Raw genomic sequence first — 25000 nt, forward strand, 5'->3', positions numbered from 1 at the left:
TCTTGTACTAAAAAATAATTAACTTTTGAATGCTCCAAAAATACGTTCAAAATTGAATGTGACCCATCTTGCCCCGCTACCGTTTATATGGAGATTATATGGAATGTATCGCATAAGAAAAATGGCTAAAAACCATTTTATTTTTTATTTCCAATGAGAGTGAATTATTTTTCAATCAATGCCCCAAACTTTTGTATATTCATGCTGGTCATCTAACAAAATTATTAACATCAACAAAACATGAGTAATGCGCCCAAAAATGGCACTGACCCATCTTGCCCCGCGACCCATCTTGCCCCGCCCCACCCTAATATCACAATAGGTCTAATCACTGTCGAAGTGACTGACCCGAACAGAAATAAAGAAGATATTTATTCAAACGTAATAGTTTATCATCAATAGTCATGAAAAAGCTTAGACTATAATTTGTAGAGCATAATGACAACTTCTTTGGTTTGCCAATATTGACATTATGGTCAAATTTTGGTCACGCCGATTCACGCCGCCGCCGCCGCCGCCGCCGCCGAAAGCTGCCACCGGCGTGACGCCGATGCCGCCGCCGCCGCCGGCCAAAAATGGCCCTCACGCCGCCGCCGAGCAAAATAAAGTCGGCGCACAGGTCTACGCCGGTGTATGTTTATTTTTGCCAAAAATCATTGTGAAAATGATATGGAATGAGTAGGTTTTGTTTCTTACCTAGTGCGTGCTATATCCCTGGTGATGTAAAGCACGAAAAAACTTATGAAAAGTCTTTTTATAAAAATCATTTTAGTGAAATGGTCGTCAACATTGACCATGAATTTACTCAGATTAGTGAAAAAGTTAGATACGTCGATTTGAAATATTATGCTTGAATTGTAGAGCATTTGAAGACGCGTCGTTTCTTGCGCTGAGATGGTCGTTGTCTCTTTTGGTTCAATAGTTGCAGGTGTTTTTAAATCATAGTTTTTTGAAAAAGTGATATGATGAATGGTGGCAAACATAAAAAAAATATCTTTTGTCAACATTTACGAAACGACGCGTCTTCAAATGCTCTACAAGTGTTTCATAGGCGACATAGATGAAAAATCGAAACTGAAAAAGTTAATACCAGAAAACCTATTTTTCTTGAACCACCCTAAGCTAATTCAGAAAAATATCTCTAGATCGGTCAATTTTAAAGCTACATAAAAACTGTCTTTAGAAAACTTGCACAAAATTGATAGATCTACATACAACTTTCCCGAAAAATTAATATAGTTATTCTTGCAAATTAAAAAGAGCCACAACAAAAGGAGTCTTTTTTATACTTTCAACAAAATATTCGCATTTACTACATAGTTGGGTTATCAATAAGTTACAACCCGACAGCATAACCTATTACAACGACCTACACACGAACATCCATTGATTAATGAATAATCACGACTCCAAAACTAAAAAAAAAACTGGTTCATCATTGCGCCACCTTCGAATTTGCATCGCACTGATACTGAAAACAACACTGCAACAAAGGTAGCTGAATCCCAGCGAAAAGCGAAGGTAAGACAACAGCTTTACAGGTGTACACCCCAAGTAGAGCAAAATTAGCCACACTACTCTGCCGTAATCATATCCGGCCATATACAAAAAACTTTCAAGGTAAGCTATTTTCAACGAGTTGTTTCTCGCATTCTACAAACAGCAGGATTGCTGCTAGTGCTATTGCTTCGCCAAATAAGACAGAACAAAATGACGATAGTGGTGGCGATTATTTTCCCAATCGCAGACCCCTCTCAAGGCCCCCCACCCAGTAGGTATCGGAAAAGTTTGTTCTCACCTCTGAAGTTTTTGATGACGATCTTCTTGATGTCGCCGGGCTTTCCCGTTCCGGCGTTGGTGGTCATCTTGATGACCGCCCCGTTCGTGTTGCTGAGCGCCGAGAAATTTGCCCGCTTGCGATCGTTCTCGGTCATATTCATGGCGCTTGCCAGGGGCGGCGATGCTTCTTCTTCCGCTTGCGATTTACCTCCCGTTCCACCAATTGCTGCTTCTACGTTCCACAGTATCAGTCGCTTCCCGGAGAGATCACGACCACCGCTACTTCCGCCACCTCCACCGCCGTACGGTTCTAGCTTATGTTTCGAAATTGTGACCACCTTGTGATGGGACACGCACTAGCCCGAATTTCCAGCTGCAGATGAAAAATAGTTCACTTTTTTCCCTTTTCCAACCCGCGAGTCACAACAATCCAAAAATCCAAAACGAAGCAGATGACAGGCGATCAGGAGGTTTATTGTTGTTGCTGGGCCGTGCTCGGACTGTCAAAAGCGCGCACCTGGCGGCCTCGCACACACACTACCGCACTGCGCGAATCACACGCAACACGAACACCAACGCACCAAACAAAATCGTTCAGCTGTCACACTGGCGGTCGGGTCGGGTCGGAATTTTATTTTTCCCCGCACCACCTCGATGGGTAAAATCGAACCAACTCGAAACGAAATTTTCACGACTGAATAGGCACGGTTTGGTCACTTCCGCGGCGGAATCGAATTATCCGTTTCGTATCATTTCCGACACACGCGGCAAGAGGACGGATGGTAGGCGATTTCCAGCAAAAAATGATGATATTTTTGGGCACACAACACTCCGATAAACGAACGAGATCGCGTTTCACGCACGAAGCCTTCACAGTGCTGAGTGCAGCAGTGTCTCGCAAACTCGTCGAATGGTGCCAGTGCTGCCAGATTGATGAAAGATGATCGATGCGAAACCGAGGGGTGTTCGTTCAGAAGTCAATGAACACACCAAATTTTGATTTTTCCTTCCAGCAAAACTAATTGCTGGAACGTGATCAGCAAACTGTAGTTTACCGAAACTACAGTAATGATAGCTGAAGAGTCAGCAAAGTAAGAAATTGCTGAACGTCAGCAAAAGAGTTGTCAAACACTTAGCATTCCCCCCAAGCATTTTCCTTGACACATTTTGCGCGTTGCTGCCCGAGGCACCGTACAAGCAGAAAAACAAGAAAATCACCTGGAAAAGCTTTTATTTTCGTCGGGATTTACACTAGAGTTGATTGCACCACTTCAATTATGAACCTTTATCAAATTTACTTACTTTTGATTACAAAAAATCAAGCTCAAACAAACATTTTAATTAATTTTTATTTCGGCTGAAAAGTAAAAAAAAAAACAGAAAATTTCGGCCGGATTCGAGCTCGGACAAAATTGCTGAACGACCAGCATAACAAGCTGTCAAAATGCATTTCTGAAAAACCAGCAAAAAATATTTTACTGGATGGATTACTGGTTTTACAGCATGTCAAAAACCAGCAAAATTTGCTGGTTTCCAGCGAAATAAAAATAGTGTGTATTTGAATTACTTCATCAAACAGCTTTCCCGGCGTGATCTGAAGGCACCAAACCAGCCGCATCACCACCTTGTCGGTCGATTGTAAAAGCCCGCGGGTGATGATTTTGGACTTTGGATTCTTTTTTTCGTCCCACTGGTAACACTTAAAGGGCACCACGAATCGTGGTCCACGATAGAAAGTAATTGCAGTTGCAGTTGCAAAAAAAACTCTATTGTTGCTTGGATCATGTTTGTATAATCACAGAGAACAGACACCCAGGCTAGAACAAATTTCATTCGGAAAGTTGTGTAAGGATTTGAATCTTTACTTGAGTAAGGTTGCAAACCAATACACGATGACAACACTAACGCCACCAAACACCATATTCGCGACTACGAAGGTAAAAGAGATTCCAACTCTTTGTCGCTCTAATGAAAAACCTCGTAAGGAACTGTCAGAATGTGCGTGAAAAAAAAGCAAAAAATATTTCCCTCTCGTTTTTTCTCACGTAAACCTTCACGCACATTCGACAACTTCGTAGTCGCGAATTGCCACAGTCAGTGGTGAATTGAAACATTTCAAGTGGTGAATTAAATTAGTATGGGAAATTAACCGATTGCAGCGCCACGCTATTGCCACTTGTGTTGCCGATTTCAAATGGCCGTTAAATTCCTTACACAGTTTCGGAACTGGACTTGGATGTCTGTTCTCTGTGGTATAATCAAATACAAAATCAGTTGACATATTTTTTTATATTGCTGGTTGCTTTCAAAGATGGATTTTTGATGCATTCAGCTATCACACTATTTTTGTGTTCGGGCACGGTTGCCGACATCATTTTCATAAATTTACCATTCCAAAAACTTTTTACACTATAGAAGAAACGTACAAACCTGCATGACTGCGGCCACACTGCACCAACTTTCGCGAGAAAAACAGAGAGAAAATTCAATCGGAGAGTTGTCAGATGGCTGAGAATCAAAACAAAACCGAGAAAGATTCCGACGAAACACACACCACGTGCTAATCTGTGACATTTCTCGATGTCAAAATGCTGTCAGACAGCATGGTTGCACTTATCGTCACACTTTTTAACCGTCACACTTTCATACTGTGCAGTTCGATTTGGTGGGAACAGTGCAATAAAAGTGGTTCTTAGGCGACTTTGACGAGAAATTTGAAACAAGAAAGATAAAGCAATAAAACGATTTGTTCTAGCACAGACAAACAGACGTAACACTTCGAACATTTTTCGATTCACATCATAGTCACGGCAACATGTTCGCCCAATGCTAAAAGGACTGAGTTTGGCCGACCATCAAATAGATGGCGGTAGTGGGCAAACGTCAAACTCGAGCAAAAATGATGCGAGCGCCACGGATGGTCAGTTGGCCAACTATCAAATTTTTAAATAGACCGTTAAATTGATGTACGATGGGAATCATCAGAGTGTTACGTCTGTTTGTCTGTGGTTCTAGCGTCACCCTATGAAAACTATGGGAAAATGCTCCAAATTTGGTCAAAACAGTTTAAGCGCTTTATCTTTTTTGTTTCCAATTTCTCATCAAAGTTGTCTAAGAACCATTTTTAGAGCTTTAAAAAACGCACATTTTCGTGCGCTGAGAATGTTGCTACATCATTCCGTTCAATCTTTTGATGATTTTCTAGAAAAAATAGGCACTTTTCAAGTATTTTTCACTTGAGTTACAAAAATAGCACCCCTCCAATTTTTTGATATGTTTTACAACAACATTTCTTCTTTTAAATGCGGGCAAAAGATATTGTTTATGTTTGCCCCAACCCGCCCATAACACCTTTTAAAAAAACTATGATTTTTTAAGAAAAATGCCTGTAACTTTTGAACCAAAAGAGATAACGACCATCTCAGTGCACGAAACGACGCGTTTTCAAATGCTCTACAAGTGATTCTTGGGCGACTTTGATAAAAAATCGAAACTGAAAAAGTTAACGCCAGAAAACCGGTTTTTCTTGAACCACCCTAAGCTTATTCAGAAAAATACCTCTAGATAGGTCAATTTTAAAGGTACATAAAAAGTGTCTTCAGCAAACTTGCTCAAAATTGATAGATCTACAAATATCCCGAAGAATGTATATAGTTATTCTTGCAAATAAAAAAGTTTAATTCCCAATTTCTTTGAAAATATGGACCACCCTAATTTTCATGTAAAAGAGGGCCTTTTTTTGAAGAACAACTTTGTAGAAGACCATATTAATCTAGAAAATCGTTTGAAGGCGCTGAATGCATCTTTCCTCGTAAATCTGTTTCGTGGACCATTGTGCACTGGTGACCGCCGACAACGACACCAGCAGAGAAATTCAGAGGCGCATTGTGGCAGGAAATCGTGCTTACTTTGGACTCCGCAAAACTCTACGATCGAATAAAGTTCGCTGTAACGCGAAGTTAACTATCTACAAAACGCTGATTAGACCGGTCGTCCTCTATGCACTGAAACACGGCTTGCGGTAATGTCAAACATAACAATGTTTTCAAATTTACCATGGTAAAACTTGATTATCGACCAACAATCGCTTCTTATGCGCGTTCTGTTTCTTCTCCTATCAACCGGAGCAATAGCCTAGTGGTAGCGTGCAAGCCTGGTGATCTCATGGTTCTTGGTTCGAATCCGGTTGCCAATAGAAGATTTTTTTAATTGTAAATTGGGACCATGGTAGAATAGAAAACATTAATCTGTTGAATTGAAACGAAATTCAGTCTGTACAAATTTAGTGGCGATGTGTATTTAAATTAACCTAGCAGAATAGTAATTTCAACCGCAAGCCGTCTTTCAGTGTTGGCACGAAACATGGACCCTACGTGCAGAGAACCAACGCGCCCTTGGAGTTTTCGAACGGAAGGTGTTGCGTACCATCTACGGCGAAGTGCAGTTGGAAGACGGGACATGGAAAAGGCGAATGAATCACGAGCTGCATCATCTGCTGAGAGAACCAACCATCGTCCATACCGCGAGTCTACGGTGGGCGGGTCACGTCATCAGGATGTCGGATAGCAACCCGACTAAAATGATTCTCGAAAGTCATCCGACCGGTACAAGAAGACGTGGTGCGCAGCGAGCTAAGTAGGTCGATCAAGTGGAGGACGATTTGCGGATCCTTCGCAGAGTGCGGAATTGGACACACAGCCATGGGCCGAGTAGAATGGAGACGACTTTTTTGTACAGCACAGATCACTTAGACCTTAGTATTACCGGTAAGGTAAGTATTGTTCTTCACTGATTTCTCTTACAATGATTTGAACTCCTTCAGAGAGATAATATCCTGTAGGTCAACATTACATTTAGAACGGCTGGCGCTAAAATAGCTTCCTTATCGGCTGTGATATCTATAACTGCAAACAGTAGTCTAACGATTAAATGATCATATTACTAATGATTTTATTTGACTTTCTCCTTTCCAAGGCTTAATTACATAATCTCTCCTTTCAGGTGTAACCATCTTTTACCTCCGGTGCATTACTTTAACATTTCTTCTTTCCCTTCTCGCTATTGATATAGTTTGCTGATGGTGAGTGACTATATATGACGTGTATACGTAGTTACTAAACACTGTTTATACTCTGTTCTGTTACGATTCGTACAAATTGTCGTGAATTCTGTGTAATAATGCGTTACTTTTTGGATTTCCTTTCAACTTCAAACAGCATAAAAACTGACATGTAATTCGTTTGGCGCCTGTCGAAAACCCTAAACGTTTGCGGTATTGTTACTATTGTATTTTGAAGTGTATTTTCTCATTTTTAAAGAGATCATAAAGATTTGATACCCAAAACATGCCTTCGCTGGATGTTAGAAAACAGGTAGATGTAACGAACAGGGTGCGCATGCATCATGGATAGTTAAAACACAGGGCTCCAAGAGGGATGGTTGCTGTTCACGGGCTAGAGCATATTGTTTTCAATTTCCCTTTTATTTTTCAATTTCACTTCAGCCTTTTGAAGATCGGTGCGATGTCTTAAGAGATAGTTATTGTTTGTTTTATTTTTCACTTGTAGTCTACATACTTTTTATATAAATTAAACTACTGTTCAATCGATAAATACTTTTAATTTTACACGTTTTTGTCGAGTAGATTATACAGATTTCGAATGACGCTTGCTCCAATATATTTATGTATGCTCATTGTTTCCCCTGGTTATTAAATGATTGAAATACTACAAATATGTTTATCTTTGATTACGAACTCCCGTGTCATGTTCTGATCTTCTATAAAAGATGCTTCGCATGGCTGGCATCATGGACGTTCGAGAGTTAAAACATAAACTTTTTTTCAAACAAGCGCTTCGAGAGACGAGGAACAAGTCAAAGAACATTCAACCTGGTTGTTGTTACACATATAGAACATAAACATAAGGAAAACTAATCCTTTCCACAAATCTAACGCTGATGTCCAAACTCACAAACAATGATCCAGAAAGGGGAGGGGCATAGTAGCAGTTAGAGGTTTTTGGGATGCAATTTATTTGAATTTATTAAGCCTCGCTTTCGCCGGGCGTCAGTTCTCCCTCCGGAATCGGAACAATCAGATTTTCTTTCGACATCAGAGAGTACTTGGTGACAAAGTGAGTGAACCGCAAACACAGATACGTTTCCTCTTCGAACTCGTTAAATATTCGCCGGTGGTGGTAGTACGCATGCGAGAAAATTCGATAGACCCGCCGACAAACGGATCCGAGCTTCGCCACTGATGAATCCTTGATTGACACCCTGAAGAGTTTTGATAAATTGGAGATATTAATAGGATTACAACGCTGAGAAAAGTATAACAAGACATAGACAAATCAATAACTTTGATAAAAGTGATCGCTCTAAAGACCTTGCTCAAATCAAAATCTGCGAGGTATCCAGAATCTGCTATCACAAAGCTTTATTGTGTGAAAGCCGAGAGCGTACTGGAGAACCTAATTCTTCTCACACAATTTAAAACCATTGATGGATGATTTATGTTATTGTTGTATAAGATATCTCTTATGGGGTAAACAATAACCATTATAATTGAGGCAAAAATAAGTCACTGAGACCATTTCAAGGGCGAAATTAATCTGCTGTGATAATAATTTGATTTATCGTCTGGAATGATATAACGAATGTTATATAAAATTAAGACAAATTTCTGCTGAATGGAAATTTGTCTCGCAATATGTATATTTGTGTGTTTAATTTTCCCCGGGTTATGATGTTGAATATATGATATTTACCACCCAATATAGCGCATTTAGTTCACCACTGGACTATCGCACTAGTTTTCACGAGTGCGAAAACGCTAATAAAAGTGCGCGATTGCATCAAATCAACTCGGTATCTTCAGAGCACTTGTTCACCATAGAATGAAGAAATAGTGCGCCGAAGACATCAACCTGATTTGATGCAATCGCGCACTTTTATTTACGTTTTCGCACTTATGAAGTCGCAGTTCGCAGTCCAGTGGTGAACTAAATGCGGTATATAAAAAAAAAACACTTACCTGCTGGGAAAATATTTATTGCTATTGAGAAGGCAAGCGGCCCCGTCCAGCGTGTGACGTGTGTAGTCGATCGCCGGGCATTCTTTTGGCGTTTTATGCGCCGCGCACAGGAAGATCCACTGCTCGGTCGCCGTCATCTGGGTGCAGGTGGCAGGAAAACACTGCGTCTGTAGCCGCACCGCCAAACCGTTCAATTCCATACAGAATTGTCTGCATTGGAAACAGCGTCACTAATACAAACAATGTTTGTAAATAATTAAGAACGTTACCTGAGATGTTCGTACTTCCATACGCCTTCATCTTGCCCATCAGGCATCGTCAAAATTTGCTCCACATTGGATGGATCCTTCTTGATCATCTGCTGTATGTACTGCTGCACTGCAAGAGTGCTGTCCATCTCTTCGAACGGTTCATCGGGCCAGTTTGAAAAATCCTTTAGAAGTAAAATGAAGGTATGAGTTAATGGTCATCTTTACTCATCTAGGGGAAATTACCTATTCTCGGCCGTTGTGTTCTCTTCGTCTTTGAGGGTTTTTTGAAACCTATCGAAGTTAGAGTTGGTCTCAAATCCTTCCCAACTAAGCTGAATTATATGGCCAAGTTTCAGGCAATTTGGCTGACAAAAACCCTCCATGACGAAGAGAACAAACCTGCCGATAATACCCATTGTCACCCTATATCTATCTTTTATGAATAGTATGAATTAATCGGTGGCAGGGAATGATAACTATGATATCTGTATCTTCAATTTTGATCTTTGTTTCCTTTCGTGTATTTTTTTCGGTCTTTTGCACCGCGGAACTTTCCCGATAAATACTAAAACGCGCATGATATACGATCAAAATCTGAGCATCAATACTAACTTCGATTACCGACGCGTTAAAAAGTGTAACTATACATTTTTACAACGTTAACAAAGTGATACATTCCATACAAAAACAATACAACGACAAGCACATAAAAAGTACTCATTGGTGCACATGTCCAGTATACCACAGTGACTGCCAAATGCAAGCCCATAGGCGTACGTACTGCTTTATGGAATGAGGGAATGACGAAATAGTTAAGTTAACGATAAGTTGAACAATCTTTGTATGGTCTTGGATTATGCGGGCGGCAGAAACGATGATCTTCCACTCCGAATCATCCGGATAATGCGGCGCTGTCCATAAAGGGGCTGTTCATGAACCACGTAGATCAAATTTTCGCCATTTCAGACCCCCCTTCCGCCGAAATTTGTATTTAAGTGAATATGGTTTCGCATTATGCAATTTACACAGTGTATTCTGTGTATCCTCGCCTTTGGAGTTTTCCAATCGATACCGATCTGGTTTCATTGCTGTTGTTCTTTGTTGTGCTATTATGGCGAAGAGTTTAATCTTACCTAGTTTGGGTAGTGGCTACGGTTAGGATAGCTTAGATCAATCTTCAGCATAAAAGAACAGCAACGATCAATCTTTGCAGACTTATGCAAAATGGTACAACCCAAGTGGCGTTAGTCGAAGAACCTTACTTTCGTAAGGGAATTTCTACTTAGGAAACCTTGTGAACTCGGTGATTGCTACGTCTATTGTTCTGTTTATTTACCGCATCGTGAACCATCCCCTACGGATGCTTTCAAACAAGTCATCGCATACTTCACTTCAAAAGGCCTTCCGCTGATTGTTGGCAATAATGCTAATGCTCACCATATTATCTGGGGCAGCTCAGACATTAACTTGAGAGGCCCGCCCCAGTTTGATGGAGTATTTAAGTAGTACAGATCTTGGTTTACTTAACATAGGCATAACCGCCCAACCTTCATGGTATCTGCTAGAGAGGAAGTGTTAGACATAACGCTTTGCTCTAGTAGAGTTAGTCACGAGCTGACCAATTGGCATGTGTCAGATGAAGAATCTTTATCTGACCATTGCTACATATTTTTTTAACATTTAAATGTTAAGTGCCCCACACAATGCATATATGTATACATTTGCGTGTGCGTGACAGCAGTTTGACACATTTCCTATGGGAAAGCTGTCAAAAAAACGCAAACCTCGACGGAACGGACGCTATGTGTTTCAGGCTTTACTTCGCAAACATTGCGTTTCAGGAATCCTCGGTCAACAAACTGGGATCTTTTTATTGATTTGGTTGCGGCCAAATTTCATGGATTTATTGACACTCCAAGTGCTTTAGATGATGCCGTTGATACTACAACGACCTTCATCATGGAAGCTTTTGAAGAAGCATGCCCTCTACGGTCTGTGAAGATCACAAGAGGAACCCCTTGGTGGAACTCTGATCTGGCGAAACTCAGGCAACAATGTAGGAAGAGTTGGAACAGACGACGTTCGTCTGGTTCGGAGGCTTTCAGATCGGCTCGCAGGGCCTACAGGAAAGGTCTCCGGTTTGCTGATCCGATCCGGCTGGAAAAACCTTTGTACAAATCTTTCCAGTTCAAATGAAGTTCGTCGGTTAAACAAAATCCTTGCGAAATCTGAGGATTTCCGAGTGAACGAACTTCGTTTGCTGACTTCCTCTGATGAGGAAGTTCTGGAATGCTTTTTCGGCACACACTTCCCTGGATGTGTGGATATTACATCTTTGGATGAACCTGATGTCTTTTCTTGTAGTTATGATTCCCTGGCTTCGGCTGAGAGTATGTATTGTAACTGTAGAATCGATTGAATGGGCACTTTATAGCTTTGCTCCTTTCAAGTCTCCTGGGGCAGATGGGATTTATCCTATTTTGCTTCAGAAAAGATTTGATTCTTTCAAACTTGTTTTGAACATAAAAAAATACTTGTTTGCAGTATTGCTACAGGGTACATTCCCAAATCTTGGCGGATATTACTGGGTCGTGCGTCGTATGAAGAAGCAAAGAGCATTAGACCTATCAGTGTGACATTTCTCTTCTGAAATACTTAGAACGCATTGTGGATCATCACATCCGTGATGTTTATCTGGCCAACGTACCTCTTCATGTGAACCAACAACGGAATCTCTCAAAAAATGACCACGTGGTTTATGGACAGCCCTTGATGAGTTAGCTCGTACTGGAGCATCACATGACTTCATTGGCCCTGAGCCAGCTATTCCGGTATCCAAGTATAGGGTAAAGCTTCAGATTGACACTTGGGCTGCCATACAGCACAAACAATACTGGAATAGTTTGGAGTCATGTCGTCAAACAAAATTGTATTGTACTGAGCCATCTCCAAGGGTGGCGAAGAATCTTACAAATCTGTCAAAGCAGAATTGCAGCATGCTGCTCAAAGCGTTGACTGGCCACTGCCGACTCAGCTATCACATGGCAAATATTCAGCAAGCTGATTCATTTGAATGTGATAGCTGTGAATTCGATTATGGAATTTCGTATCATTTGGTAACTGTCCAGATTTGGTGCAACTGCGTTTCCGAGTACTCGGTAAACACTTATTAAGTGAAACTGACTTCAGAAACCTGAATTTCCAGGACGTTCTGTTGTTGTTGACCCGCTGCGGTAAAGAGCTCTAGGCTCACTTTACGCTTTATGCGCTATCACAGTGCTCTTTTCAGGGCGCTGTTTGAACCCATTGTGGTACGCTTATGCGTGTATGACGATTCTATTCCTTTACCTGCCATTTCCCCTGTCCCATCCTTGTTTCCTTCCCTTACCGCATAAACGATAACCATAAGATGTGCTAAACCACCCATTCGGGATACAGTTCGAACAGTATGCGATATTGTTGAACAGTCTACATTACGGTCCGTGAATGGTCCTGGTTTATTAGGGTTCTCCTTCAGGTAAATGATGAATAGGCTCGTGTTGTTCATGGCGATGGCACAAATTTCCCAAATGGAGGAGAACATGCCTCTGGAGCCGACCTACTGATACCAGATACCCCCGTTGGTTTGAACGCATCTAATCTGAACAATTTTTTATTTGAGCCCCGCTTATCTGCACATCGTTCAAACTAAAAATGATTCAAACGTCATTCTGCTCATGGAACGGGGTGAAACGGAACGCACAATTAAAACAAAACAGCCATAAGCGTAAGTAGGTCATAGGTCTAGGGGTGGGGGGGCAGAGCCATTTCAATATAGATTTCATATACCCCTGAACTACTCCAAAGATACTTATCGCCTGAATCTCGTGATTCTGGAGGAGCCATGCCCCCCTGGCCACCCCCTATTTACGCCAATGAAAACAGCAAAAAGGATTACCATCAATGTGTTTTTCGATACCCACAGGGTTACTAGAAGTTGAAATTAAAAATGAACCCCGTTAGTTTACATGAGGTGTCGTTCAAACCAACGGGCGTAGACGGTATACGAATTTTTCTGAGCCACTATGATTTTTTTTTCAAGTTTTTACTGTATTTAACTTTATTTTGATACCTAGACTTAATTACTAAGCGATTTTTTGAAATCACTTTTTGACAGATGGACAACTACAAAACGTATAAAATGCGACGAAGGGTGATTCGACAAACCGCTCCCATACAAACTTCAAACTGATTTTTAAACTTGGGGCAAGACACTGTGCTGGAGAGTACATTTTCCTTCACAGAGTTGCTCAGAATTTCTCTGGATTGCTCCCGTTTTTGCTTGGGTGTTGCCTGATTTATTGTTCGTGCAGTTGAAAATCGGAATTTTTGACACGCGAAAATCGATTTTTCTCCTGAACCGTGCGACGGACGTACGTCGGGCAAAGTGCGCTGGATAGAGGACCAGATCCGCTTCCCAGCGCACTATGTCCGACGTTAGGTTCCACGTATGGATTTGGAGAAAACTCGATTGTCGCGTGTGGGGAAACTTCGGGTTTCAACCGCGACGACAATATCGCAAAATCAAAACGGGTCTGGTATGTTTGGCATAAGGCCATTTGGCATAAGGACGTTTGGCATAAAGGACACTTGGCATAAAGGACGTTTGGCATAATGGACATTTGGCATAAAGGACGTTTGTCATAAAATCATTTCAGTAATAAATGAACCATATACTTAACGTCAAATAAGAAAAGTATTCAAAAGAAGGATGATACATTATAGTGCATTAATTTTTCTGAATATAATATGCAGACAAGAATGATTTGCTGGAAAGAATTATTACCGGAATCTAGATTGCTTGTATCGATAAAGAACAGCCTATATAGAAAAGAAGGAACATTCACCTTCCGGAAAAAAATCAAATTCATGGAAGCAAAAGGTTATTTCGAAAATAAGAGATCCAAAATAATGCACCACTAACAAGTTTGCCTTCTTTCCATTGAAGGTGTTCTTTAATTATTCTCCAGAGGGAAAATATATTTCACATGGTATTTATGCCAAACGTCCCTTATGCCAAATGTCCTTTGTGCCAAACGTCCTTATGCCAAACGTACCAGACCTATCAAAACAATATTACCTGATATCCCGCTTTTCTTGCAGTTTTAGGGGTGTTTTTCAACAATTTCGTCGATCATTGCTGAAAAGATTACTCAGAATTGGGTTGTTTAGTGAATAAAATATTGCAATTTTCTATAGCCTAATCGAAAGAGCTCATTTTTCTGAGTATATCGTGATTTTATTGGATTCCAATACCTTTGTTTTGATGGTTAAATTAACAAAACAGTTTTAATTTTCGTGGATAGAATTGACCAATCCGAATTCCTGTGTGGTAGTGGTTTGTGTTCAGATTTCCCGTGTTAATCTATCTGTAAGAACTTTGTAAACATCTTTTGTTCTCACGTATATGGATAGGCTTGCATTAGGTTTCGTGAAACATTTTTTGGACAACTCAATGACAGTTCAATCGATAAAGTGACAGTTCGACCCGAACAAAAAATTTTCCCCATACAAACTTTAAATGCATTTTAAAAATAGTTCCCGGACTTCAAAAATTATTAAATTTTGGTTTTCGGCAAATTTTTAGGCGGAGAATCAGATTATGAAATAATCGGGATACCCCTAAAGAGCATGAGCATGAGCATGATTGACCGCCCGCGGTTGCTCCTCTGTTATTGCAAGGACAGCTGCATTTACACAAAGAACCAACAGATGATGCTTGGGACTAGCCGGGGCCGGGTCACAACGTCCGAGGCCATACTGTCCCGGTCGTTAAGTCGCGTTTTTTTTGCGAAATAACGTCCAAAAGTTTAGGTGCGTCATAATATCCTATGTGCCTTCTTGCCTTGGACTTCGTGGCATACTTGTATGTTTGGACGTTATGCCCCGAAAAAAAGCGCCATAAACCCCTGGGACATTATGGCCTCGGACGTTATGATACTGCGCCGCTTCATCTCCTCATTGTGTAAATGCTGACATCCCAATACTTTTCAAAAAGCAATACCAGCGCCGGCCGCGTCCGAATGCAGGTCAATTAAGGATAGGGTAGGAAGTGATGGCGTGATTCTCGCTTAGGCCAATAACCTAGGAATTCTCTGCGTTACTACGAGTAATCACTAGGAGTTTGGATACGGGAAGGGAAGATTAGGGGCTTTGTTTTGGTAAACAAATTACTACGATCACCAGGCCGATTTTTGTTTTGCTATGGACGATGCACTCGCGAAGAATTGAATATGTCCTCACATACGCGACTTGTCAGGGAATAATGTCCACCGCACAATCAATTCTAGAAAACCCCGCATCTACCGCTAGCTGGCGTCGTCCGGCCGAATCTCACAAAGTGTGTTTTCTCCACAAAACGCGAAACGAGAAAAAAAAAAACGATGCAACGAGGAATCACTTTGCGCAACTCGAAATAATCGGGATACCCCTAAAGAACCCAATTTCTCAGAGTTACTCTCGTTTGCACAGTGTCTTGCCCCTAGTTTTTAAATAGGTTCCCGTGCACCAACATTCATGAAAATTTGGCCCAGTTTGGCATGCAGATTCAGAATAATATGGAATAATCTCAACATCGCTACAGAAGCCAATTCACATTTAAGATAACCTTTATGGTTATTAAAAAGTTCAAATTGCATGTTATTCAGTATGGTACTTCAACCACCTACTAGAACAGGGATGCCAGATGTGAAGACATTTGAAGTTCTGTGAAGACATTTATTTTTGTGAAGACATATGGAAGACATTTCATATTTTGTGAAGACTTTTGAAGACTTTTGAAAGCTGAAAAAAAATTAGTTATGTTATTAATCTAAACCATTAATTCAAGTTTTGGAACAATTTCAAATGAAATGCGCTTCAATTTTTGTAGATAAAATTTTAAAACTTACAAATTCCTAATTTTTCGGTCTTCATATTGGCGGAAATTTTGAAGCAGTTTTTAGTTAAAATACGAACCAAATTAAATGACCACCATTTCTTGGAAATTTTAGGAAGTATACTGAACTATTGAATTAATTTTTCACCAGCAATTGTTTATAGAAAATAAAATTTTCATCAACAAAATTCTTCTGGGAATTCAACTGGGTATTCTCTAATTTTTCAAAAATCTCCAAAAACAGAGGTTGTGTCTAGAATATTACCAAGGTTTTTTTTTTTCGGAAATTCTCCCCAGAACGTCGTTTGAATTTTAAACAGAGCTTCATCCAGAATTTTCCGGAGGCTTGACCGAAGATTTGTCCAAGTCTTTTAAGATTTCTCCAGTAGTCCCTCGAGAATCTCTCTAGAAGTTCCATGGGAATTTCTTCAGGATTTCATCAGGAATACCTTCAAAAGTTTCTCAGGAATTCTTCTAGGTGCTCCTCGGATATTCCACCTGGAGTACCTCAGAAATTCTTTCAGTTCCTTGGGAATTCCTCCAGGAGTTTGCCAATTTTTTTTTTCAGGAGAGCCTCGGAAATTTCTACAGGAGTTCCTCGAGAATTTATTCTGGAGTTCTTCGGGAATAAGGTGTTCCTCGAGAATTTCGGTAATTTTTCCATGAGTTCCTCGAGAAATCCTTTCTTGGAAATTCCTCCAGGACTTCTTCGGGAATACATCCTGAAGTTCCAAGGGAATTTCTCCGGGAGTTTCTCGGGAATTCATCTAGGAATTACTAGGGAGTTCCTCCAGGAGTTCATCGGGAATTCATTCTGGAGTTCCAAGGGAATTTTTCCGGGAGTTCTTCGGGAATTTCTTCAGAAGTTTCTCGAGAATTATTTAGGGAGTTCCTCGGCAATTCCTCCAGGAGTTCCTCAAAAATTCTTCCAGGAGTTCCTCGCGAAATCCTACATAAATTCCTCAGAAATTTCTCCAGCAGTTTCTCGGGAATCCTTCCAGGAATTCCCAGAAAATTCCTTCATGTATTCCTCGGGCATTTCTCCTGGAGTTTTTAGAGATTCCTCCAGGAGTTACTCGGGAATTCTTTCAGAGTTCATCGGGAATTTCTCCACGAGTTCCTCGGGAATTCCTTCAAGAAGCTCCTCGGGAATTCTTCTGGAGCCCCTTGCGAACTCCTTTAGAAGTTCCTCGGTAATTTCTTTCCTCCAAGAGTTCCTTGGAAACTCTCCCAGAAATTCCGCAGGAGTTCCACCAGAATTTCCTCAGGAATTCCACTAGGAGTTTCTCGTGAATTCATTCTGGAGTTCCAAAGGAATTTCTCCAGGAGTTCCTAGAAAATTACTTCGGAAGGTCTTCGAGAATTCCTTTAGGTGATCCTTGAGAATTTTTTTAAGAGTTCCTCGGGAAGTTCTACATGAATTAGTCGGAATTTTCTCCAGATGTTCCTCAGAAATTTTTCCAGGAGTTTGCCAACAAGTTTTTCAGGAGTTCCTTAGGAATTCCTTGAGAATTCCTCTATGAGATCCTCTAGACTTCCCATAGGAATTACTAAAAAATATCCTTGGAAAATTGCTCCATGTATTCCTCGGAATTTTTCTAGGAGTTCCTCGCATTCCTCCTGGAGTTCATCGGAATTTTTTCCAGGAGTTTTTTGACGATTCCTCTAGGAGTTACTCGGGAATTCTTCCAAAGTTCCTCGGGAAACTCTCCTCCAGTTGCTCGAAAATTCTTCAAGAGGTTCTCTGGTACGCCTCTAGGAGAATACCTCTAGGAGTTCCGGAAATTCCTTCACGAGTTTCTTGATAATTCTCAAATGAGTTTTGTTTTGGGAATTTCTCTAGGACCTCCTTGGAAATTCCTCTAGAAGTTCATCGAGAATCCCTCTAGCATTTTCTTGGGAATTCTTCCAGATGATTCTCGAGAAATGTTTCAGGAGTTTATCAGAAATTCATCTGGATATACCTATAAATACCTCCAGGAAATCGTTGGGAATTCCCAGGAAACTCCTGGAGTAGGTTTTCTGGGGGCCAAGAGGAATTCCCGAGGAACTGCCGGAAAAGAACCTTGAGAAACTATGAAGAACTGCTCGTGGAATTCTTGCAGGGGTTCGCGAGAAACATGTAACTCCTCAGAATATTCCCGAGGAATCCCAAGAGGAATTTCCAAGGAACTCCTGGAGGTTTTCCCGAGAATTTTTTTGAGGAATTCCTGAAGGAATTCTCAATGAACTTCTGGAGAAATTCCCGAGGAACTCCTATAAAAATTTCCGAACAACTCCTGGAAGGAATTTACCAAGGATCTCATGTGAAAATTCCGGAGGATCTCTTGAAGGAATTCCTGAGGATCTTTGGATGAATTTCAAAGGAACTCCTGGAGGAATTGTTGAGGATCTTTTGGAGAAATTCTCGTCGATTTCCTCCATGGATCTCCTGAGGGATCCTGGAGTAATTCCCGAGCAACTCCTAGAGGAATTTACGATAATCTCCTGGAGGAACTCCCGAGGTTCTCCTGCAGCAACTTCCAAAACTCCTGGAAGAATTCTCGATTCGATTCGATTTCGATTCGATTCGACCTCTTAGAGGAATTCCCGATGAAGTCCTAGAGGAATCCTCGAGAAACTCCCGTAGGAATTTCCGAGGAACTCATGGAAGAATTGCCAAGGAATTCCTGGAGAAATTTTCGGGGAACTTCTGAAGGAATTCTTGCCAAATTTATAGAGGAAATTCCGAGGAACTTTTGGAGGAATTCCCAAGGATCTACAGGAGGATTTCAGGACAAATTTTTCAAGGAATTCATGAAGAGATTCTTGAGAAATTCCCGATAAACTTCCGGAAAAATCCCGAGGAACTCCAACAGAAATTTCCAAGGAACTTCTACAAGAATTACCGAGGACTTCCTGGAGGATCTCCAAGGATCTCCTGTATGAATTTCCGAGGATGAGGATGTTCTGAGGATGAGGTATTCGATGATGTTCTGGAGGAGTCCCCGAGGATCTCCTGGTGGAATTCTTAAAGGCAAATCCCCGATGAACACCTAGAGAAGTTCCCGCAGATCTCGTGAAGGAATTTCCTAAGAGCTCCTGGGGGAAATCCCGAAGAACTCCTGGAGGAATTCCTTCCTCGGAATTGAAGGAATTGCCGAGGAACTCCTGTAGAATTTTCCGAGGAACTCCTGAAGGAACTTGTAGAAGAATTTCTGGGAGAATCTTCGGGAAACTCAACTCCTGAAGAAATTCTCGGGAAACTTATGAAAGAATTCCGGTGGAACTCCTAGAGGAGTTTTCGAGGAATTTCTGGCAGAATTCCTGAGGAAACTTTGAAGGAACTGCCGAGGATCTGCAGGAGGATTTACTGAGGATCTTCTGCAGGAATTCGCGAGGATCTTCTGGGGGGAATGTCCGAGGATGATCTGGGGGAATTTCCGAGGAACTCCACAATGAATTCCCAAGGATCTTCTGAAGGTGTTAGGGAGGACTTCCTGAGAGAATTTCAGAGGAATTCGCGAAGGAATTCCTAGAGGAAATCCCGAATTTTCGGGAACTCGTGAAAATAAATCCGAGGAACTTGTTTAGGAATTTTCGGGAAAACCCCTTAAAATTGCCATGGAAATTCTGGAGAGAACCATGCATTATTGCTGGATGACCTTACGGTATATTCCTTCATATAAAGCTAAGTGAGAACATGGCATAAATTTGGATTTCTAACATTAATTTTATACTAAAGCCACAATATGGGGTGTGAAGACATTTTAGCGTGCCAGACATTTGAAAATTTCACCTGGCATCCCTGTACTAGAACCCCACAATCCCCTACCGTCATCATCATTGGCCCTCCGCACCCGAAGAGCATGCGAAAGCAAAACTACACACACGAACGACCGAATCGATTGTCATTGCCCATCTTCACTTTCGCGACGCACTCTACTACCGTCGATTTCGGGACCGATCCGCACGATTTTCTGCCTATCTCGTACCTCGCCGGAACGGGCGCACTTTACACTTCCGCGGGAACCACTTTTTAAGCCGAATTTCACCTACCTTAGCCTTGGTTCCGGGTCTGTTTCTTCGAAGGATCGTAGAACCGTCAGCCATCTTCATGATTGGAAAATTCTTTTGTCGTCGCCCTTTTCCCGCATCATCTTCGCAGGATTGACAGCAGCAGCTCGGTTTTTTGCTTGCTCTCTGTTTTGCGCTGTCATTCGCGCGACCCGTGCGCGGGTTCCGGGAACGACCGGTAGGTGCCGTTTTGAGCTGTTTTGATGTTTTCGTACCCGCACTGACAGATTCTGATTTCTCGCAGTTGTTTTGGTTGGCTGGCGATTTCGCTCCTCTGGAAAAGTAGAAAATTATCCACACAATCGGTTCCGGAACGATGCTACGACGATTCGATCGGATAGCGCTGCTGAGGAGGCTGAATCCTGCCGGTGGTGGGAAGTCGGTCAGCACCTGGTCCCCGCTGACGACGGCGTTCAACACTCGGCCCGAGAAGCGAATCAACTTCACCAAGAATGAAGTCGTGAGTATTTCATAACACAGTGGTTCCCAAACTTTAGTGTTGAAGGCCGCAAGTTCTTGCAGAATTTGTCAGAATACGTAATTGGGGATTTCTTCCTCTTTTGATAATGTCGTCTTTATCACATTTCGTTTCAGGGCCTGTTCAGCATTCCGGAGCTGACCAGCTACGAAGGGTTCTACGTTCTCAAAGAAAAAGCCATCTTCAAAACGGAAGATTTGATCGCAGAAGCCACTTCGGAGAATAGGACCCGCAAAATGGTGACCATTTTCGATGAACTGTCGGACACCCTCTGCAAGGTGGCCGATTTGTCCGAGTTCATACGATTGGCCCATCCGCAGAGCCACTATAGTCATGCAGCGGAGAATGCCTGCATTACCATCAGTGGCATTGTGGAGAAACTCAATACTCATAAAAGGCTGTACAAAGCCTTGAAGCAGGTGGTGGATCAAAGAGATTTGATGGAAACAACCGACGTGGATAAACACGTGGCCGAGCTGTTCCTGTTCGACTTCGAGCAGTGCGGAATTCACCTAAAGGAAAACGACCGCCAAAAAGTGGTCTTCCTGAACGATTGCATTCTTCAGCTCGGTCAGAGGTTCATGGCCGGAGCTGTCCATCCCAGGACGATAAAAAAGAGTGTACTGCCGGAGGCCATCCGGCCCTTTTTCTCCACTGATGGCGATAACATCCTGGTTTCAGGATTGTATGCCGATTCTTCCAATAACCTAGCCAGGGAAGCTGCTTACAGGCTGTTCCTCTTCCCTGATCAGCAGCAGGAGCAACTCCTCTCGGAACTTTTGAAATCACGGCACGAGTTAGCCACAACTTGTGGTTTTAAAACATACGCCCATAGAGCGCTAAAGGCCAGCACGGTTGAGACCCCCGAAATGGTCAACGAATTCCTGCAGACCCTCAACGAGGAGCTGAAACCTCGAGCGGAGCGGGACTTCGCCCTGATGCAGAAAATGAAAAACGCCGAGAATCGCTTCGAGTCCCCTTTGGCAACCTGGGATACGCCCTACTTCACATCCACGCTCAAGAAGCGCTGTCTACAAGCGTCCGCCTCGGAGTTCTCTCCCTACTTCAGCCTCGGGGCTTGCATGGAAGGTTTGAACCTGTTGATGAACAGCCTCTACGGAATCAGCTTGGAAAACACCGAAATGGAACCAGGCGAAAGCTGGTCCCACGACATCTACAAACTGGCGGTCACCCACGAATCCGAAGGCCTGCTTGGCCACATCTACTGTGATCTATTCGAACGACCGGGAAAACCCAACCAAGACTGTCACTTCACCATCCAGGGCGGCAAAGTGATGCCCGATGGATCCTATCAGAATCCAATCGTGGTAGTTATGCTGAATCTGTCCCAACCCCGCTGGTCCGGGCCTACCCTACTGACCCCGTCCATGGTGGACAACCTATTCCACGAGATGGGCCACGCCATGCACTCGATGCTCGCCCGAACCGAATACCAACACGTCACCGGAACCCGCTGCAGCACGGACTTCGCAGAAGTTCCGTCCGTCCTGATGGAATACTTTGCCAGTGACCCACGCGTCCTGAGAACCTTCGCCAAACACTTCCAAACCCAGGAACCCATGCCGGAGGAAATGCTCGAACGACTGTGCGCCTCCAAACACCTTTTCTCCTCAAGCGAAACGCAACTTCAAGTATTCTACTCAGCCCTGGATCAGGTCTACCACGGCGATCCATCCGGGCACCAATCGAACACCACCGAAACCCTTCGCACCGTGCAGGAACAGTTCTACGGCCTTCCCTACGTGGAGAACACGGCCTGGCAGTTGCGGTTCTCCCATCTGGTCGGCTACGGTGCCAAGTACTATTCCTACTTGATTTCGCGAGCCGTGGCCTCCTGGATCTGGCAGACGTACTTCGAGAGCGATCCGCTCAGTCGGAGTCAAGGCGAAAAGTACCGCCGGGGATGTCTGGCGTACGGGGGCGGCATTCCCAGCCGGCTGCTGGTTTCGAACTTCCTCGGGCGGGAAGTGACCCCGGCCAATTTAACGCGGAGTCTCATCAACGAAATCGATGGCTATAGCGAGCAGTTGAAGGACTTCGAGAAGCACATCCGGTAGGTAAATGTCGAATGGAATGGGAGTGTCGCGTAAAAGATTAAGGAAGGGGGCTATTTCAAGACAAATACATATTTAAAAATAAGTTACGTTCAATGACAGATTTTTCTGAAACTTCCGAACAAATTTCCAACCTGCACCCTAACAAGATGTTTTGGTGACCCAATAGCACCAGGGCCGGTCCAAAAATGACGTAGATCTAAACATTGATGTGAAATCTTCCTTCTCACACCACCCCGAAGACTAATATTAGTCCTTAAAGGACAAACGTCTTGGAATAATTGATGTTCTGATGACCCATCAAAATATCAGGGTGTTTTTTCCATAAGCTATGTGAAGTTGTTCCTTCTGGCAATGTTACATTTGGTAACCGTTTTGTGGACGACCTGTTGTCTGAACAGTAGTTAAATGTCTAAGGTATGAGGCCGAGATAATTACCCACGTTCGACCATACCAACGCTGAAGGGCTGAACCATTGAGGGTGATTTTTCAATCCTCAGCCGGAACAAGTCTGAGGGATTAGGAATGGAATAGAAGAATATGACCTGGTTCTTAACCGCGTTGACACATTATTTCTTCCAAAATTCGTGTCCAGACCACTGAAGTCTGCCGTATTTTATACGTTTCACAATTACTCACATCTTTGTACACTTGGTAAGGTACCCCGGGGCAAGTGGGACCTGAAAAAATGCTAATTTGGTTTTGTCATGCCAAAAATTTCAGAGCAAATTTTTTATAATAATTCCAATAAACCCAAAAGACGTTGTTGGTATATTTATACTTATTAACGTGCATTAAAACTGTTTCAAATTTTTAAATTGCATATATTATGCATATAATGAAAAGTGTAGCATATCTTCGTTTGCTACGTTTCACGGGGCAAGTGGGACCTATTCAGAGTTTTTGTTCAAAGGGCTTAATATAAGTGGCAACAAATAAGATAACATAAATCATAAATCTCTTATATGAATGACTATCTTTAGAGATGAAAATAAGAAGAGGTTTATGGTATCGTTCATAAATTACGTAACACATAAAAAATCGCTGGGGAAAAATGCTTGAATCAACTCTAGCAGCTCATGCAAAATAAATTGGTTTATTATGCAAAAAGCGCCGTAAAGTGAAGAGACAAAAGATTTCGAAACTTGGTCTCCATATTATATATAGGGTAGAAGCTTCAGTTTTGGCCAGTCCGGAGTTTTGGCCATAGTGCGGTATTGAGCCTGTTGCGATCTAAACCGGCGTATATTTATTTTTTACTAGTAGATCCTAAAACAATATGATGATTACAGCCATGAAAACCACACATTTCGATTAAAAACTGGAAGAAAAAAATATAATTCCTTAAAAAATCAGCTCCCATATATCTATTTTGGCCAGGGTGCTTCTAATTTGGCCACTCCCATAAGAAATACACGTGATTGGTCAAAATAGAAACCAAACTTAAGAATATGGCCAAAACTGCGGCAGTGCTTCTATTTTGGCCAGTGCCACTTTTAATACAAAAATCAAGTATTGGCTTGATTTCTGCATTTTTCCTTCAAAATATAGGTTGAAACCTTTCATTTGCCACATTGGTTGTTTTCATAAGATTATTGGTTATTTTTATATAAATGATTTCCCTTAGACTGGCCAAAACCGGTGCTCGCACCCTAGTTGATGAATCTCGCCAAAAGTAAATCTGGGGTTTCGAGATTTTGAGTAATATCTTCTCCCTTACATAATCTTACGATCATTAAATAATGTTTTTTTAATCATAAATTTTGAAAAGGTCATTTCCCTATTTTAACTTTTTATGGACGGTTCCTGAATGCTCAAAAGAATTCATTATGCAGCGTTAAGTGAAAAAATAATGGAAGAAATTTAGAGAAAAACATAAAAAATACATGCTTTTGTTTTTTTTTGTTTTACCCAAGGTTTTACCATTTTTAACAAGAATTTCATCATATAAATGGAGGTAATAAAGTATAATTCAACAGTAGATTACTTAACGCGTAAATTTTTATTGACTTTCATGCTAATTTCATCTTAGGCTGGACAAGGCGAGATGAACCCATAAAATTGTGTTTGTTTATTCTCATCGGTCCCACTTACCCCAGATAGCGAAATGCACTGGGCAAGTGAGAGCAGTAAATTAAAGGTAATAAATAAAAATAAAATACAGCTTTTTCGCTTGAAATCATTTGCAAGAACTCCAAATACTATCCCGAAACCGAAAAAGTATTTGTATAATGACAAATCTATTTTTAAACGACAAATGTAATAGAGCACGTCAATCTCACATAGTGAATTGAAAATTACATATGAACAACAATAACAGATATGGTCTCTTTATGGTTGAAACAATAACATTTTTTGTATTCAAAGTATCCGTAGGTTATCCATCCATGTTTTCCATGAAGAATGTTA

The 25000-nt window shown here is 41.7% G+C and overlaps 3 protein-coding genes across 6 annotated transcripts in view; 1 reads left to right on the forward strand and 2 right to left on the reverse strand.

Moving 5' to 3' along the window:
* LOC109407813 (cullin-4A) overlaps positions 1-25000 on the reverse strand; it is a 417220-nt gene that overhangs the window by 387256 nt on the left and 4964 nt on the right. For 2 of the 4 annotated variants that reach the window (XM_062854465.1, XM_062854464.1), the window contains exon 1: positions 1799-2624. The exons of 1 other annotated variant lie outside the window; for it this stretch is intronic. In XM_062854465.1, the coding sequence (XP_062710449.1) occupies positions 1799-1940 (142 nt within the window). In that variant the 5' untranslated portion in view covers positions 1941-2624. Of the gene's footprint in view, positions 1-1798; positions 2635-25000 lie in introns of those variants that run through there. One more of the 4 variants, XM_062854468.1, reaches the window with a different exon arrangement.
* LOC109410018 (MOB kinase activator-like 4) lies at positions 6705-20173 on the reverse strand. The gene is made up of 4 exons (XM_019683560.3): positions 20021-20173; positions 9085-9248; positions 8816-9025; positions 6705-8058 (listed from the first exon to the last, which is right to left on the reverse strand). The coding sequence occupies exons 1-4, from the start codon at positions 20078-20080 to the stop codon at positions 7824-7826; spliced, it is 669 nt and encodes a 222-aa protein (XP_019539105.2). The 5' UTR covers positions 20081-20173; the 3' UTR covers positions 6705-7823.
* LOC109410006 (mitochondrial intermediate peptidase) overlaps positions 20249-25000 on the forward strand; it is a 30836-nt gene continuing 26084 nt past the window's right edge. Inside the window, exons 1-2 of the mRNA XM_062854472.1 lie at positions 20249-20498; positions 20633-22594. Of these exons, the coding sequence (XP_062710456.1) occupies positions 20355-20498; positions 20633-22594 (2106 nt within the window). The 5' untranslated portion in view covers positions 20249-20354. The remainder of the gene's footprint in view (positions 20499-20632; positions 22595-25000) is intronic.

The sequence above is a fragment of the Aedes albopictus genome, chromosome 2, assembly GCF_035046485.1.
Source record: "Aedes albopictus strain Foshan chromosome 2, AalbF5, whole genome shotgun sequence".
In the NCBI taxonomy this organism is placed as follows: domain Eukaryota; kingdom Metazoa; phylum Arthropoda; class Insecta; order Diptera; family Culicidae; genus Aedes; species Aedes albopictus.